This window comes from Diorhabda carinulata, chromosome 9 (genome assembly GCF_026250575.1).
Source record: "Diorhabda carinulata isolate Delta chromosome 9, icDioCari1.1, whole genome shotgun sequence".
In the NCBI taxonomy this organism is placed as follows: domain Eukaryota; kingdom Metazoa; phylum Arthropoda; class Insecta; order Coleoptera; family Chrysomelidae; genus Diorhabda; species Diorhabda carinulata.
This window is the reverse complement of record NC_079468.1, coordinates 21,295,156-21,315,254: the sequence shown is the minus strand read 5'-3', so window position 1 is coordinate 21,315,254 and position 20,099 is coordinate 21,295,156. Positions and strand designations below refer to the sequence as shown.

The 20,099-nt window shown below is 32.6% G+C and overlaps 1 protein-coding gene across 2 annotated transcripts in view; it reads left to right on the top strand.

The window, feature by feature from the left end:
• LOC130898340 (amyloid-beta-like protein) overlaps positions 1-20,099 on the top strand; it is a 175,264-nt gene that overhangs the window by 140,593 nt on the left and 14,572 nt on the right. Inside the window, exons 3-4 of one of the 2 annotated variants that reach the window (XM_057807585.1) lie at positions 12,955-13,102; positions 16,345-16,563. In XM_057807585.1, coding sequence (XP_057663568.1) covers positions 12,955-13,102; positions 16,345-16,563 — 367 coding nt within the window. Of the gene's footprint in view, positions 1-12,954; positions 13,103-16,341; positions 16,564-20,099 lie in introns of both variants that reach the window. The other variant, XM_057807583.1, reaches the window with a different exon arrangement.

Genomic DNA, 20,099 nt, shown 5'->3' with positions numbered 1-20,099 from the left:
TTAATGTATAAGGTATCTCAAAATGATGTTCACATTTATAAAAACAATTTTAAGAAAAGTAAGTTTATTAAAAGTTTGTTACATATTCTTCATTTCGTGATGGATATTCACTTTTAATAGTGCCAAAGAATTCGGTTTGATAGCGTTAACTTTAGATTTGACTTAACCTCGTAGAAAAAACTTAATAGGTGTTAAATGGAGACCAAAAGAAGGCCGGCTTATGTCACCTCTCATGGAGATCATTTGCAAGGAAAAATTTCACGAACTCGTGGCAGAGATATATTGTATGAAGTTGCTCCGTCCTGCTGGAACAAAGTTCGTTGGTTATAACATTTAAAGTATCTGTAATGGCCTCGCGCTGATGTTTGTGTTTTAAATTGGTTGCACTCCAGTAGCGGCAATTTTGCTTGTTAGCAGCGATGTTTGGTATTTTTTTCAATTTGGATTATGAAAGACAACAACATCGAAACCTGCCTTCTTGTAATTGCGAGCCAGTAGAGATGTCGACATCGACAAAAGCTCGATCCGTGTCTTGTTCTTCGAACGAGATATAATTAATCGGCGACCATAGTTAGGAAAGTATTTAGGAAAGAATATTTTCCCCTTGGAAGAACTGTTTATTGAAATTCGAAATAATAGAGGTAATTACAGAAATTACATTACTATAAATATGTATAATGGAAAGAAGTGGATTGAAGAAAATAATGTTGCCTGCAGGTAATTTTAGTCTGTATTAATAAAATTAAAAGACAATATTGCAATTTCAAAATTTACAATTACCGCGATATCTTCGTAGAGCCAATTTTCAGAGAAATGCTCCTTTAAAACTATAGTAATCCCCCTTAAGCTTCGAAAATCCTACGGGAACGCTAGTCGATTCTCCGGCGCTCTCTACAACATATGTCCCAGAAGGCACAAAGTATAAGATAGGACCTGGCGTGTAAGATCTTTTAATGCGGAGTTGTCCGAGGGCATTAAAAATAATAGGACCCCCAAGCTATTTTACAGGAGTTCGTTGTTAGAGAAATTATTCTGTTTTCCGACGCTAACTTAACTCATTTTTACGCAGTTGATTAAAGTTCAAAAACTTTTCAAGGGTATGATTCATTCTAGTTATGGTTTAATTAACTCGTTTCATTTTATTACGAAAAATTTGCTTTGTAGCGCATTCTATTTCTAAACCGACAAAGTAGCTGTTGATTTCTATAAGACGATCGACAAAACTTCTAAAGAATTGGGAATTTATCTCTTGAAACACTGTTGAAATATAGAAGGCTTTGTCTAAGTCTTAAATAGCCATTCCCCGGAATGGCTATTCAATATCCAGACCAAAAGAACCCTACTACCCGACATGGAACCTTTTGTTGTACAGCGTCCTCTATTTCTGTAAACAAATCAGTATAGCAGTCTCTTCATTCGCATCAAAGTTGTACAGTTAAAACTTGGAGTTTACTTATCGTTTCCAGGTGTTTTTGTGTGTGTAGGGGCGTAGATTTGAACAATAGCTTACTTATTACATGGACTATTTTTAAACTATTAGTTTTCATATTTTATTATGTAAAAAAATATAATGTTATATTTTGTTTATTCGCCATCATCACAATCATAATATCAATTGGTGGTTTCTTCTCCATTTTCCTCATCATCTTCAAGAATTTTTTGTATTTTCCTCCACTGATGAGAAGCTTTTTTCATGTATTGTAATATCAACCTTAATTATTACTTTCAAAATAAGGCTTAAACCAATTTTCGCATACACTTTGAATACATCTTTGACTGGTATCGGCTTCAGTATCTTAAGCAAATTACTTTTGATGGCTTCAATGGACCATAGCTCGTTCCCCAAAGCGGATTCTTCTATATCGGGAAAAGCAAAGTCACAGGAAACCAAATCAGGTGATAACGGTGGCTGCAGATTGACTCTCGATTCGTGTTTGGCCAAAATAAAATAAAACGGACACGGTATCATTGTATAAACCAAATATATGTGAGTTCCATGGATAATGACCCAAACTTATTGAAATCGTTTATTAGATTTCTGGTTATTAAACTATCATATCAAAAATAAGTCAAATTCTCTTCAAAATTCGTCGTTTTAGTGTTAGATTATCCGTTCGATTCTCTGGATTCTGCACCGAGCGATTTCTATTTCCTGAGGCGAAAAATTCATTATAAATCTGTGTAAATCTGTTGGTCATTTAGTTGAAGGATACAAAAGCGTTCCTTATTTTCACCTTCCATTAACGTATCTTCTCGGATTATCAAATATTAACGTGATTGTGAAGAATCATAAATTAAACTACAATGTTCATTGTATTCATTAAGATTTATGGTACACGATTATAATGAGGACCCACATCATAGATGATTGATTCCGTGTATCCCTTGGACACTTGAGTTCCATTTAGGCATGAAATTACGTACTTTATTTATATCGATATGACTCGAATAACCATAGTTAATTATAACCTTTCATACATAGGAGTTTTCAGTATTTTAGAGCGGTCTGTAAACATATAGATGTCTTAATATTGTGGCGTTTGTTCGAGTATAGTTGTCGAATTATTGAAACAATTTTATTATTTAATAAATAGTTTATTTCAAAGTAATTTTGATGTTTTAATACAACGAATATGGTCAAACATCATTGGTTAGCCCGAGGATACATTACAAACCTGATAGTTTCAAAGCTCTGCTCAATGTTTTATAAACTTATTAGTAGCAGTAAAAGTTCGCTCTAACTCGAGGATACAATCAATAAATATGGAGATGGAACATTGCAATGATAATAATACGCCTTTTGGTTTCATGTCTCATATCTCAAACGAGACTGATACGCTAAAGAAATTTTACGAAACAGGAATTTAAGTATTAACATTTATTTTAAATCAACCCAACCGACGTAAATTTCAATAAAAGTGAAAGAATAAATCATTCAATTTCTTCCATATTTTTGATGTTTATTGAAAAAATAACCCAAAGATTAATACCCTCTATTGCACCGTAAAACATGAAAGCTTTTAGTTATAATTGATATGTTAAAACCACAAAATGTTCGGGCCGTAGTTTATGTATCCATGTACTAAAGCCATTTGAACCACAGCATTACCTTTTGACTGCGTTCATATTATATTTAAATGGATGTCATAAATTGGTTAAATTGAGTGTAAACTATCTAAATATAAATGATACAAAATTGTCAAATTGTGAAATTTCCAGTTAGAATACTGTGATGTTATTTTTATTTACTTTATCATTTATTTAAATGTTATACTTATATGTGAGGTAAGTTTCAAACACATGGTATATTTTGTCACTTCTAATTTATTAGCACAATATATTCTACGTGATTAATTTATATTTCAAATGCACTATTCACTAATAATTCATGTATATTCACTGATTGTGATTTACATTAATTAATCGAACTTTACAATTTTCTCGTATTTATTTATTGAAATCTAATCCCGAAAAATCGATTTTTGTGAATCCTTGCGTATTCGCCAAAATTTGAATATTTTATATTGATATTCGAATTTCGGGAATGGCCTCTTCTAGAACGATTTAAAGATTAGAAACAATTTCTTAGCTTGGATCTTTTAATCGCGTGACGAATAAATATATTATCTGTATATAAGCGTTTTCGTAGTGGGATTGTGGCAAAATTAAACACTAAATTGTAATATATTTCCAATACTTTTGTATTTATCATCAGGTGATTTATTAGTTAAGAATTGCGGTGTGTTAACATTTGTAATATCTTTTAAAAAACATTAATATATCAACTTTCAAAAGTGAAATTTCATGAAATAGTCAGTAGAAAGTGACAGCCATTTAAGTGAAGATACTTTTGTTATTTTCAAAGCAATGGATTCAAAACAATATTGTGTGTTAATCTATTGTTGCTTCTCGATGAGAAAAAAGTACAAGCTAAGCACTGGCTTCAAAAGTATTATCCGGACGATGCTTTATCTAAAAGAAGTATTTGTTATTGATTTGCTGAATTTAAACGTGGTCACACCGATGATGGTTAACGTTATTACATAAAAAAGTCCACAAATTGGTTATATATTATTAAAATGACGTGGTATTTGACCATGAGAAAGCTTTATTCAAAATGGGTGTCGCGTTTACTCACAATCTATCAAAAACAACAACCTGTTTGGTTAGGTTAGGTTAGGATAGGTGTTTGGCTATTTTTTCACCTAATAAATCAGATTTTGTCGATATGTGACAATGGATGAAACATGGATCCATCACTTCACTCCGGAATCAAAACGATCATCATCTGAGTGGACTGCAGCCGATAAACCAAGTTCGAAGTGTCCAAAAGCACAACAGTTAGCTGGGAAGGTTATGGCTTCAGTATTTTGAGATGCGCATGGAATATTATTCATAGACTACTTCCAAAAAGGAGAAATAATCCATAGCGAATACTACATAGAGTTGTTGGATATTTTGAATGCAAAAATCAAGGTAAAATGTCAAATAAAAAAACCACTGTTACATCAAGACAATGCACCGATTCACGATGGCAAGTATCATGAAATTGAACGAATTACACTTCGAGTTGCTTCCTTGTCCACCATATAGTCCAGATCTGGCCCCCAGGGACTATTGGCTATTCGTTGGTAAAAAATTCAGCTCAAATGAAGAAGCAATTGATGAAACTGAAGCCTATTTTGAGGTAAAATACAAATCCTTCTGCAAGCACGGCATAGAGAAGTTAATGAAGCTTTGGAATGATTGTATTGCTTTTGAAGGAGATAACATTGATAAAAAAAATCGATTTTTGGCAGAAAAATGTGTTTTTCTTAATCACAAGACTTATTGAGTGATATTTTAATAACATAGTTTTAAGCATATCGATTTTCATTGGCAGCACTCAAATTATTAATCCAAATTTCCAGGTATGGTGTCAAATCATTTATCTTTGTGTAATAATACTTTTAATATTTCTTCAGTAACATTATTGTCTCTTTGCGTGTGCCTTTTTCTAATTCTCCTCTAGTGTATTTTAGTCATAGGTGTCAGATTCAGTACCTTTTGAAAATATTCCCTTAGCATTCCTACTTATCTATTCCTTTTTAATTTAACTATCATCACCAGATTCCAAGATCACCTATTTGAATTTTATTTATAAATAGTTCAGAGCACTTGAAAAATCATAATAAAATGACAATTCCTCACGCTGTACGTCTATAAAACCTGAATGGAAACGCATTAAACTCATTTTATAGCAATCTCCCAATGTGTCCATTTATATAAAACAGCTAACCATAGAGGGAATGATTCCCAAAATGTCAATACACGTTCAAACTCGCACACGGGAGTATCCGGAATCGCTATAAAGTTAAATGGTTGTCCATTAGTTATAATATACAAACCGTATGAATTCCACAGGTTTTTATTCGAATACGAGAAAATTTATTTCTGATCGATCTTGATGTATGGACCGCATCAATTTTTTACTGCAGTTTTGTTCAAAAAAAAAAGAAGCTCAGATAGTCTGATTCCATATCGTTCTCATATCTCATTATGCAATACAATTCAAAATGGTATTGAACAAAAAATATTTATTGTTAAACGTAAATTAATATTGCGTATTCATTCATATATTATTCAACTGGTTTCCATTAATTAATTGTATCAATAAAAACAATTATGAGTTATGAGAATTTAATAGCATAACATCAGAAAATTGCCGGAAAAAATTTTCTTTTCTAGAACGTCAATCAAAGAAACATGTAGCTGAAAAGGTAAAAAATTTTGCTCCAAAACAACTTCCATTAACGGAGCTCTTTATGAGAAATAACTGAGAGATTTAGCGACAGATTTAGTAGTAAGAACGACTGTTGGCAATATAAAAGATTATAGCAAAAATGACGCCGAGAAATACGTGGAAATTATTTTCAGAATCAGATTTTTTGATCCACCACTAGAGGGTGTATTTGAAAATATAATGGAAAGCAAATTATAATCGAAGTCTTTAATCTATCTCATCGAATAAAAGGTGGGGAGAGATTGTGAACCTTGTTAGTCCGGTCCTGCTTAGTCGATTTTCACAAACTCAATTTTTTTTCAAAGTTTTTGTCCAATAACACAAAATATAAATGATAAGCAATTCAATTAGAAAAGTGAATGCTATAGGGCGCTGTTTCGAGTATTTCAAATATTGTGAAACATAAAAGTTTAAATCATCAATAAAATAACGAAAACGGCATGTCCATATCTTTTTTGTATTTCGAGATATCTTAAAAATTTGTAAACGGCTGTAAACGTTTATTAGGCTGGAGTAATATAAATAATAATTTTATTATTGTCACTAGATGACGTTATCTAAATGTAAGGCCGTAAATATTATACAAGACGATCCTGAAATACGAATGTTGTAGAAAGATGTGGCTACGTTTCATAGAGTAAATCACTATAATATGCACTACTGGTCCGAATCGAATCCCCCGTTGGATGCACCATCAGGGTCGTTGGTTTGTAAACTTGTGGTGCTGAACAAATAATTGGGCCATTTTTTTTTTCTAATAAAACACTTAATGGAAGAAGATAGACTTTTTAAGAAACAACTTGCACTTTTTATCACATACCATTGGCCATTCGTCGTGACATGATGATTTCCCGGCACATTTTTCCATATATGTTCGTTATTTTTTAGTTCGAACATACCTTTATAGATGGATAAGTCGTGGAAATTTTTTTATTTGGCCAGCCAGATCTCCTGTCCTAACTTATTTAGATTTTCATGGGACCGAATAAAAAATCTCGTTTACACCAATGGATCCACGACAAGAGATTATATGATTAAAAGAATACGACAGGCAATATGAAGTATTTCAATGGCACCAATTGAAACTGCTGTCCAATCCTTCAGTCAGTGACTGATCAATAGAAAATGATGGATGACATTTTCAACGCCTTTAAAAGATAGATTAAACCTTGCTAAATAAAAAGTTCACAAAATTATTGAAGAATTCGATTATAGTATATGAAGTGCCAATTGATTGGATTAACTTTTAGAAAAATTTCTTTTAAATATATTTTAAAATAAACTCTCTAGTGGTGGACCAAAAAAATCTGATTCTGGAAATAATTTCCGCGTGATTCTCGATACCACTTTTGCTATAATGTTTTACTCCCTGAAGCAGAAATATAATCCGTTCCTGAGATATAGACAAAAACTTTTTTGAATAACATTAAGTTTATAAAAGTCGGCTAAGCAAAAAGGGGGCTTACATAATAATGTTCCCGCTCTCCCCCTCAAGGATTCAATTATCGAATATAAAGTGCCTTTCCAATTTCAATACGGTCATTCCTGCATATACTCCAATACTACAAGCACTCATTCTTATTACAGAATCAAAAAACTTCTGTTCTTAGCGTGCCGTATCAAGTACCCTTGATGTTGGCGATCAGCATGGCAAAACTCTCTATATCTTCTTGTCTTATCCTAGTCCATTCTCTTAAATTATTCAACCAAGAGGCTTGTTTCCTTCCAATACGACCTTCAACTTTACCCTTCATAATCAACTAGAGGATACTAAACAAATAAGCTATTTTCCTGCATTTAATGTTATCCACCAACTCACGAACCGCATTTGCTCTGTTAAGGACTGCTTCGTTTGTTTGCAGAGCTGTCCACGGTATCTTGATCAAAAAATTACTCTCTCTAATACTAACAATCACTTATTTCACTTCATACTTTCAATCGCCTTACAGTAGAAATGGCGTACTTAAAAAATGAAGATGCCATTTTCGAATTTATGTTTGTATCATCACACTGTGGTATAAAAGGAAAAGCCCGATCAGCAACAAACAACAAGAGCTCTATCCGAATAGATTTTCCCTTAATGACATGTATAAATGTCAAATCAAATCTAAACTGTTCAGTAGAGCATATGGAGTGGAGCACAAAACGATCTGAAAAAAATCAAACAATCAGTAAATCCTCGACCTCAACCTACATCAGACAGAGTTCACCAAATGAGAAAATCCCGCTTACGACGGGATCATAACTATTTAAACCATAAAAGTCTTATCACACCAACTTGTTATTGCATAAACGAATGTTGCACGTCGCTAGACATTTGCAAGTATCTTGCCATTCCACCAAATTTACATAAGTAAAAGTAAAAGAATATAACTAAGCTAAGTTTTACGAACGTCAGTTGATCTGACATTTGGTGGTTGTTAAGCCAAAAGTAATTAGAATTGCAGCTTGCACGCAATAAAAATGACACCAAACCGAAATTGTTGCAAAAGCGATATCTTGCATAAAATAATCAGCTTTTTGTCAAGAAATATTGTGTCTTGCATTGCATTGCACGTTGTATTGCATCATGTCAAGCGGCCTTTAGGTTAGTTTCACGATTCACAGATTTACTAAGAATTATTAAAATTGTAATAAGACTGAAATCGAAAAAGACGGTTAGAAGAATTAGTTAAAATCCAACAATGCAAAACAACACTAAAATTTTCTATATATCATGCATAATTTTCGCATATAGCTTTTGGCGTTTCATTAAAGCACGTTATAACTTTTTTAAAACACTCATACATATACGACTCATAAATTATTAATATTTCCGTATACCATTACTCACATAACGGAAACTTCAATAAAAAAAAACAACCGTTATTCTCATCCACTTTTTTTTTAAAAAAAGACTATCAAACACATTTTCCTGTAGGTATTATGTATGTGCATATTCCAACGAAAAGTCTTTTACCATGTCAAACGGCATTTTTATGACCTTCCTTTTGGTTTTCCCCGAAAATTTAATGCCGTTACCGCATATATGGGGTGTCTATTTTAGCCTACGTCGTACGCTATAGTTTATATTTTTATATTTTCAAGAGCTACGGCACTACAAATTCCACTATGTAATGCGTTTTTTTCAGTATTTTCACTTGAATACACGGCAGATACATGCAAGTCTCTTGATTTATGAAAATGACTGAATCTCTTCGTGTACATTGTATTCACAATTTACTATGATTTCTATTTCTAACGGAATTTAGAAAATTATATTAAATAAACATGAAAGCCCTGGGAAGAGCATGAGACATCGAATTGCGAAAGAGTTTTTAGACGAAGAAAAGTGTGTACTGCTTGAGGATTAAGTTGAAAAGAAGATGAATTCGAGCCTATTGTATGTGCGAAGACCAGCATTGCAGTGGTGGACCAAATGAGGTGCCTACTCCAGTAATGTTGAAGAGAATCCACAAAACGATACCAAAGAACAATCAAAACAATGGATTGAAAAGGAAGAACCCTATTAGCCAGATTTAGCACCCTCAGATGTTTGTTCAACTGTCATTGTGACATATTACGTATTCCGTAGTCTCTTTTAGAAGCATGTTGTGCTAACTATGCTCTTCCATTCGTTTTTAACGTGTTTCCTCTCTTTATTTCTTTGGTCGTTAATGAATTATGGCCATTATAAATTTATTCTTTTGTATTTGTTTTATTCTACTATAACCTAGAGTTTGTTTAACTAAATTAACATGGCAATAACGCGTCTGTTTTTGAGAATATTTATGTAAACATTCTCGTTGTTTTAAAAAGAATTTGCTATAGAAAAATATAGTTAGTACTGCTACGAAATAAAAAAGGCGGGTTTCCAATTCTTCAGTATATTCATGTTTACCTTTGCTCTGTAAATATTCCAGTAAATTGAAAGTATATATAAATATGAAATCTACCCCTATAACGACTTTATAGTTTTAACCTACCCTTCTCAAATTTACGATACCTGGATTTTTGATTGTTTGTTATATTCCGGTTTGTGTTTATTCAGGATGTTCGTTGTTGGCTAAAAGGAGAGCTAAACTTGACATCCGTCCGGATATATGAAAGTCAGTACACAATGAGATGAGATGACGTAATTTATCGTCCAAGAATTGTAACATTATTACACTATCATATTGGGACAATCGATACATAGACATTGCGAGGAAAGGACAGAATAATATCAGTTTAAATTCATGTACGAGCATCGCAGTTGTCGACCAAATAAGGGGACGGACTCCAGAAATGTTGAACAAAATCCACTTTATGATCGTCGTCTGTTTGTGCGTGACCTAGCAGAGAAAGCGGGCTTTTCAAAAATGCTGTACATCGCATATTAACTAAAAATTCACACCTGTCTTTATTCTCACTACTCTTTATTCGCCCTTAGTCTAAAGATTCTATTTATTTAAGGAAATTTATGAATTAAATAAATCTCACTAAGCCACGCCAATGCTTATCGCAGACTTCGGCCAATAGAAATGCATTTATGTTTACGATTCGATGTTTTGATTGGTAAACAGTGGAGATGATGAGTCCACTTGGACTGACGGTTTGTTAGATATTTACCGAATTTGATACGGGGAGTAAACATTATTTTTCATTTCTTAATTTGGTTTTCTACAATTGATATTGGACGAACTATAAAATACTTTACTATTGGAATTGTATACTCTATTATTTTCTCGTCTATTTTATACCTTTGTTCTCTATTACTCCAGTTTCTAATGAATGCGACTCAATTGAAAAACCACCTTAAACTTCCTCAATTAACGTAACAGAAAAAGAGAAGAAGTTTCATATTTTACCATACAAAACTTAATGAATTGCACTAATTAATTATAATTATTCAACTGGTGAGTGTTTTCTACACTCGTGAAAATTAAACTTTCTCGACACAATAATTATTTTCAAACGCTTGTGCTCTAGTAAATTTTCAATTTATTCCCTATAACAAGCTACTACTTATCCGTACCAAAATAATCCTCGTTTTGAATATTTAATAATGTAATTTCGTTTTTGTATATGTATATATATATATTCAAGTGCACTCGTAGAATTTAAAGCAACTAACTCAATATATTTTATATCTCACAGAAATCATCTTATTGAATATTTTCGAGTGCTGTATTCAATCTGCAGATTCCGTCTTAACTTACGTTCCTCAAAAGGAGAATATTTGAATAAAATATCCTCGGAAGACTTTACAGGAATGTAATTTTGAAAGTCAACTGTGTCAGTCATGAAAAGACTATTTTTTCTCACATGAATGTTTCACAGCATCGCAGTTTTCACATTTAAACTTTATTCACAAATACATTTTTAGTATTAAGATCAAACCTGTAACTGGTAACATTTCTATTTAGTTTATAGAAATAAAATTGATATGAAGGTGCTATGAATTTTTGATAAAAAAGACCTTAACTAAACATTGAAATCGGTAAAGTTTTGACTTCTACTATATATTTTTTTAATTGTTCGTCAGATCAAAAAACGAAATATGCTGTTTGAAAGACAATTTAATATGCTTTAATCTTCTATATTTATAAAAGAACTCAACCAAGGCTATTAAAGGCTATTAAAGATAGAAACATTGAGGGAATGTAGATTTTGCGAAATTTCGATTTTATAGGGGTAAAACGGGGTATGTTTGCAAATTCGATTTTTTCGTTTTTCTCGGCAGCTAATTGAGATATCGACTTTGTTTTTGCTCTAAAACATTCTCCGTACAAATACCCAAAAAACAATTTCTGCGATTTTCAAAATTCGACTTTGAAAGGGTTCAAAGAGTTGAACAAAAATTTTTATTACGGAACCATATATTTAACAATTCTTCATGACGAAATGAGATATCAAAGAGATTCTTTTTTAGAAATGGGTCCCGTGGAAATACATAAAAACTAATTTTGCCGTTTATGAAAATTTCTTTTTGATTTCTTTAAAAAGGGTTAAATATGAAATTGGGGTACCAGCGTTTTACGGAAAAGGTTCTTTATTTGTTTTCCATTCAAATTATTAATTAGAAATTATGCTATTAAGAATTGAAATACGAATTAAATTCCTAATTTAATAGGAATTAGGAATTAAACTATTAATTTACTGTGTGAATTTGTTGAAGTGTCAAATTTAATGTTGTGTATAGGTCAATTTGAAGGAACTACTTTTATAAAATGTCGATAGATATTAAGTTAACATACCACATGAGGTGATTTCAATTATTGGCGTTGGTGCATGTCTTTTTAATTGTCTTTCTTATGCAGTATACGACACAGAAGTGGTTCGCGAAACTATCGTCAGGCATGTTGCTGAAGGTAATAATCATTACACTGAGTACGCTCAGGATATGTCGCTAGCTTCAACGTATGGTGAAATCTGCGAATTAACGGCCGCGTGACAAATTTTTCCATTCTTATTTCAAGTTTATTGCAACAACGAACTTTATGCAAGTTTTGATACAGTTGGTAATCCAGTTAAAAGATTACGTTTAACTGGTGATCTTCATAGTGGCCATTTCGATATATATAGACAAAGAAAAAGATACTGGTACGCCCACGTGAGAAAAATGGGAAACCAATAAGGAAAAGAGAACCCGGATGACCACCTAAGAGATGGCAGTCCACCTCCCAGGAACTGATACAGAGGAATCTGCAAAACTAACTCAGATCATGATATCTTAAAAATGAATAAGAAGAAGAATAGTTGCAAAGAAGTTCTTCTGTAGTATTCGTATTTTGTATTGAATCAATCAAAAATCTCGTATTTCGGAAACGGCAACAAATATACAAACAATTCGTGGAATATTTTAAAATTTGATACTTCACCGAAGTTTGTTCCAACTGATTCTGGTGCGCTCAGCTCATGGGCTTCGAAACCATGGTTTCGTTCACAAAATTCTCAATAAATTGGAAAGCAACTAATAAAGAAGTTTGACACTTGAAATTAACGAAAAATAATTAAAAATGTCAACAAAAAAATGAGGTGAAAAATAAGGAGAGTTGGATAAATTTCGAATGAATAAATGTGGTACCATTGACTGGAATAACACACCTTAAAACGAATCTCCACTTCGTGTATAAAATTTTGATGTAAGCCATAAAAAAAATATGTATAAGTAAAAACTCGGGTGAGTAACTGTGAGTTTTTTGTTTCAGGTATATCCCAAGAGAGATATAACAAACATCGTAGAAAGCAGCCATTACTTGAAAATTGGATCTTGGTGTCGCGCTGGGTCGTCATCGGCAGCTCAAACAAGGGGAAAATGCAAAACTGCACGATGGGTGAAACCATTTAGATGTTTAGGTAAGTGATTTACAACTTACCTTTATTGGCTTACATTTACAATTCAATTTATGGGTGATTCCGTTCTAACTGTGATATTCAATGTCCTGTATTGTTTTTTTGTACTAGTCATTAATTAATAATCAATTAATAAAAATTTTGTGTTAATTGAATAATTCTTAAGATATTTAAACATTATTTTTATACAATATAACTTGCCACTTAAAGAAAACTTATACTACATCACTTGAATGTCAGTACCGTGTCATGTCCATTCCTAGAATTTACCGATAAATTATTAATTTTTTTTGTCGTAACAAATGATTTAAACTAATTACCTTATAAATTCTAATGTTTATGATCAAACTGAGGAAAATTGATGCACTTGTTGTTTAATATCTTAAGTTACCATGTCAGTACCGTGTCATGTCCATTCCTAGAATTTACCGATAAATTATTAATTTTTTTTGTCGTAACAAATGATTTAAACTAATTACCTTATAAATTCTAATGTTTATGATCAAACTGAGGAAAATTGATGCACTTGTTGTTTAATATCTTAAGTTACCATGTCAGTACCGTGGATAAATGAGTCAGTACCGTGGAACTCAAAATCCGACATTTGTGTCTTGCTCGTGATACTTTGAAGTTGTAGTAAATTCCTCTTAGAGTTTTATTTTTACAGTAAAATAGATGAATAATATGCATAAAAAAGTTAGAAAAGTTAAATTTTAAAATCTTGAAATTTTGAATACAAAAAATCACAGTTAGAACGGAATCACCCTTATGCAGATTTGTGGATTCAAATTTGCATTTTGTGGACGATCATCTGAAATTTATATTGAATAATTTTTTATTTTATTATCTTTTATTATATATTACAGCCTTTATCAAAATAAGGTATCTTAAGAATCTAGAAACAGACCTCATTTAGGAACGCATGGAGGATATCTAGATTATCTGGGTGACCAAAATTGTATTTTGTTATAATGAACGCAAGCAAAAAAAGAAACAACGCTGCGAAAATCACTCATAACTTAGTTATCAATGTGATAGTTTTAGATAGTTATTAATCACCTTTTAGATCGTTTTTTTTTCAAATTTTATTTCAATAATTTCAGCTTGTTATAGTATTACGTAAGTAATCATTTTAAATACGTTTGGAATAAAACCTTCAGTAGGAGGCTGTTAACTAATAGAAGAGAATTATTGATTATAGGGAGTTGAAGTTGTCTCTGAGATATATTGTTCCTAGTTAGGTTTCTATAGAATTCTCAATGGAGTTTAGGACGTCTACACTAACCGCTTCTCCGAAGTTAATCCTTTATCTCTCGATTTCCACTCAGGGTCATTTTGTTACCGTCAAACACATTGGAAAATCGAGCTGAATATGCTTTTTCCAATAGACATAACAAAAAGTCTTCGGATTTATGTAATTTCCTTAATGGATATGCAACTTTGAGGATCCAAATATATTTACGTGCATAGAATTCGGCCTACTGTAAACTTTTGACTTTAAATATAAATTTTTTCAAATTATTCATTAGATCAAAAAGAAAATATGCTGTTTGAAAGACAAGTTAATATGCTGAGTTCCTTCTTATGAACCTTATTGACAATTTAAAACTCAACAATTAATTTCTTAATAGTGGGTATGACCTCCTCTTGCACTAATAACATATCTCATACGATTACGCATAGATCCAATCAAGTTAGCTGAGATATTAAGCCACTCTTCTTCTTCTGCTACAATAAGTTCTGGGATCGAGTTTGGAGTAGGAAATCTAGTTCGAATTCTTCTTTTTAGCTCATCCTATAAATGTTATATCGAATTTAGGTCAATGTAAATTAGTCTTCAATGTAGTCAACGTAGGGTACCACATGAATTGTTGAAATCTCCTCGATATATCTGTCGCCCATTAAACCTCTTTTTCCTTGAACACGGTAACCCCTACGAATATACACAGGGTCGGTTCGTGCTCCTATAGATTTTGCAGTCGAGATCATGCAGGAACCTCCTACATAAACACTGCAAATCACTCTCTTCCGTCGCTTCTATGGAGGAATATTTTGGTCTTATCTGAGAACAGAACAGATCCCCATTGGCAATGACAGGTGTTTTAAGGGTCCGATTATTTTCCTGCAGTTTTTGTCTTATTGTCCACTGACTGATAGTCACTCCCCGCACCTCACGAAGCTGTCGTAGCACTTGAACGGCATCTAGGTGACGATTTCATAATGTTGTTACCACAATGAAGCTGTCATCAAGAGCGGTTGTAAATTGCCTTCTACCTGTTCTAACGCTGGCAAAGTCGCTTCGCGGGTCGTATCCAATTGTCTACCTGATCAAGTCCATTTACGTTTAAAGCAATAACTTCGGCGGCCTTTTGTGGTGTAGTATGCGTAAAATTAACACACTCAAACACTATTGGGTTATCAAAAACGAATAATATGCAAATTTCTAAACGTAATAATTTCAATATTTGACAAATGTTTTATTTTCTTTACAATCTTTTTCGCTTAATAGGACCCTGTCCCGTTTAATTTCGAATATTTAGCCTCCTCCAAAGTTTATCATGAGTCACTGAGCTACAGCTCCATTTTTTTGGTGATCTGCCTAGTGGTCTCCGTTTGTTTGGTTTTTGGTTTTTGGTTTTTTTGACCATTTTGTTTCATTTCTATACCGATTGTTGTGCATATAAACAACAACAAGAGAATAAAGAGAACAATTTAGGAAGTGAGCTTCAAAAATAGAATGAGAAGTTAGGATATTCGAGAAGATCTATGATTTCAAGCATTGGTGAGATGGTTTAGAGAACGCAAACGCGGTCAAAAAGATGCCAGAAACCAAACAAACGGAAACCACTAGGCAGACCACCAGAAAAATGGAGCTGTAGCTCAGTGACTCAAGATAAGCTTTGGAGGAGGCTAAATATTCGAAATTAAACGGGACAGGGTTCTATTAAGAGAAAAAGAAGTGATGAATGCAGAAATAAACTCATTTTTTGGAGTGCTTCCAAAAGATAATGTTGTGGAACTTTTATATTAAATGGTTAAATAAAACTTGTATTTTTTTAATCAAATTTCAAATGGTAAATCGTAAAAAATTCATTTTTTGTCGTAAAAAATATTTATTAAGGATGTAATGTATTATTATTCATCAATTGACAATCAATTTTGGAAATATCGGATGTGTATTTCTTTATGTATACGGAATATTCTATTCAAATTACTAATATTTTTATTATTATTTGTTTCAGAAGGTCCATTTCAATCAGATGCTCTTTTAGTACCTGAAAATTGCATGTTCGATCACATTCACAATCAAAGCAATTGTTGGACATTCGGTCGTTGGAATGCAACAGCAGGAAATGCTTGTCAAGATAAAGGATTACAACTTAGGTCCTTTGCAATGTTATTACCATGCGGAATTTCTTTGTTCAGCGGTGTAGAATTCGTATGTTGTCCAAAACATTTCAAAGGTTAGTTCTGTTTCTGATATTTTAAATTTCAATAGTACAGTTCATGTGATTTAATATCCAATAAATGATATAAAAACTTCCAGATACAATAATAGATGCAGCTAAATTAGAAAAATCTAATACGATGTTTTTTACTTGATAATATTTATTAATATAGATTATGTCTGTATCTGACTATGTTCCTATCACGATTTAACAGAGATTCTCAAAATATTTTTGATAAGAGGGTCATTTCTCAAGATGATCATCTCATTTTGAGAAATGAGCTAAATTACGCTAGAAATCATATCTCCATTATATTTTCTATTCTCATAAAACCAATTGAAAATTTTTCCGTTGGTTTAAGTGAGTAAACTTCAGATTATTGTTTCATCAAAATCTAAAACATAAAATTGAGAACATATCAATTATAATTTATACCTCATTATTGATATAGAACACGTAAAAATGTCTTAGTAACTTTCTACCACTCGAGATAAACAATATTAGTAAATTACAATCTAAAATTTCCGCATATTTGAGAGACTATAAAAATTTTCAAGGAATTCCAACTGTAAAACTGATATACTCGACAAAACTGCAAACCTGATCATCAAAACCTGGAGCCCCCTTTAATACCAATAAGCTATATACTCCACAACAGCTCCTAATCCTCTACAAGCCCCAGATTTGTCCATATTTGGAAAATTGCTCGCACATTTGGAGCTCGGCTCCCAATCCACCATGAAAATTATCGACTCAATGCAGAAGAAAGCAGTTCGACTTAAAGGCGATCCAAAGTTGACCAAAAACTTTGACAGCTTAGAGCATACAAGAAAGATCGTCGACCGGACTGTATTTTACCGATACTTCCACGGTAAATGATCTTCCGTCCAATATAGAGCAGTATTTGCAAGAATTACTCGACATGCAGGTGTGGCTTACGAATACCGAGTTCGCCTGCAGACGCCCAGGACTTTATCGGAACTTATTTCTTTGGAGAAGTGCAAGACTGAGGAATCAGCTGCCAAGACATGTCTTTACAACCTAAGTTCAAGATAAATATCCACTAAGTAGAAAGCGTGGGAGACGCGAGCGCTTGCGTATGTCATGAGCTTTGTTCGCGGGTCTAATTCCGAATCAGTTTAGTAGCCGATCGGATGCGTACTTTCAAAATTGTCGTTCGCGGGGGGGAAAAGTAATCGACACGACAATATCCGTCAATATAAACATATACGAATTGGATCAGTAGCATATTTTACCTAATTTTAATTTAGGAAGAAAGTAGTACAACAGGTAAACATAATTTATCGGGTGGTATGTTTCATTTTACAGAATACGTATACTAATAATTGATAATGTTTATGCCTTGGGTCAACTGATCAGTTTATTCCAAAATTCAGCTGCTGTATTTCACGGAAGATTGTGGGAAAACACGTTTTCAAATATCGTTTAGTATGTACATAGTCGGTTTTGATTGATTTTTCCTCAATTATGCATCATATGGAAAACTTCCTGTACACTCATCGATGTGTACAAACCCAGTTGATGCATATTTGAACAGGACATGAATTGTTAATTTATATTCTTCAGAAAAACTGTTAAATTTGATTCCCAATTATAAACATATTGTTAGAGAATTTATTAGAAATGGAGAAAAACAAGATTTTCGGATTAATACGTTGGTAATTTTTTTAATGTTTAGCAGGTATTTAAAATAAATCATATGGCACGAGTACGATTTCCGTGGCGCCTGGATTTGACCCAAAATAAGTCGAAAATAAAGGATAAAGTTTTTCGTTATCTCGCTTCGTTTTCGAGATATCGATGGTGCACTTTGAGTGTAAAAAGTTCAAAAATCGTGAATCTTTTACATCCAAAATTGTCTAAAAAAATTTTCTTCGCGTGAGAATTATTTTAGTTTTATTTTATTATAATTTTTTTTCTTATGGGGGCTTCGACCCTCGATCCCCCAAGGGGCTCCGCCCCTGGACCCCGGACCCTGGTCTGCCCAAAAGGCACAGGCCGCGAGGAACGGGAGATTGGGGGCAGATAAATTTACGTTTTATTATATTAATAAAATAATATATTTACATTTATTTCGGTTATTTTTTTTGGATCTATTGTTTGCTTCTTGAAGTAAGAATAGAACTACAACAATTCAATTTCTAATTTTGCCATGTGATTAATTGATTAATTTTATGCAATCTTAGTTTCTCTTTCAAACTCTCGTTGCTCACAAAAATTAACATTAAACATCTTTGATAGCTAGAACCCTTCATCATTATATCGATAATAACAAAAAAGCGACTTTTTAATTAAAATATTGAGATTAATCAGAGCGTCATCAAAGATTTTGCATCTCTCAGACCAGTCAAATTATATTTAAAATTTAACTTCGAGTTGATTAAAGGAAGTGCTAATCAAACCTCTTCTTTATTAACGTTCAGATTAAAAACTTGAAAAAATGGTTCATTGGAATTAAAAAAAAAGTATATATAGAGGAATTTTGAACAATATAATAATAATCAAAAGCCGTATTTTGAATTTTGGCAGCTTTATCATATTTGAATGCTTCGAACCAACATACATAAAAACGCCGGAGGCATATACCACACACAAAAAAATCCTGAAACAATTATATTGAGTCGACTAAATAGAGTAGTTTCAAAATATTATTTGCAAGATTCGATTCAGCAAATGTTTAAAGCAATTAATAACAGAAAAGGATTAAGGACTCCGATTCTGATTTGGATTTTATTTTATTAAAAATAACCAAAACCTCGTTAACCATACTATTTTTTGCCTCATGAGTTCCCAGTAGAAATTCGCTAGCGATTCGGAAATGATTGAGGTGCCTCCATAACTACGTCTATCAATTGAAATACGAATCCGTTGGTTTCGTATACACGATTACTTTGAGTTGAGTTTTGATTGATTCATGTCATTACAGCGTATGTGTTTCTCGTTCCAGATACATTGAATCAATCTTAGATTGGTTATTTATAGAGGAACACTAGAATTTATAGTGCGTTAAGCACGATTTTGGATATCAAAGGCTTCTCTCTATTTCAGTCGGTAATCGAGTTGGTTTAGTTTGACAAACTGCTAATAAAATGGTTAAAGTATCCCCTTTTCGGAGATTAAATCATCTTTTAAGACTCAGCGAAGTTGATAAAATCTTCATTATTTCAAATTTAAACATTGAACTCTGTATGTACAGGGTATTACGAGGTAAACAATCTATACGGCACATGTTTTAAGTTTGATGACGCCACGTTGTTTAGTATTTGTTTGGCAGCTATCAGTAGTGAACGTTTATAAACATGGAAAAATTGGTCATCATTATGTGATACAATACTTTTATTTAAAAGGCATTAGCCCAACCAATAGAAGATTCTTCTCTGGGTGAGACTACTCTTTAGGTATCAACAGTAAAATTTGGATAGCAGAGGTTAAATCAGATCGACGAAAACCAGGAGTGGTCGACCAAATGATGGACGACTCCAGAAATGTTGAAGAAAATCTAATGCGCGAACTAGCAGGCATTTCAAAAA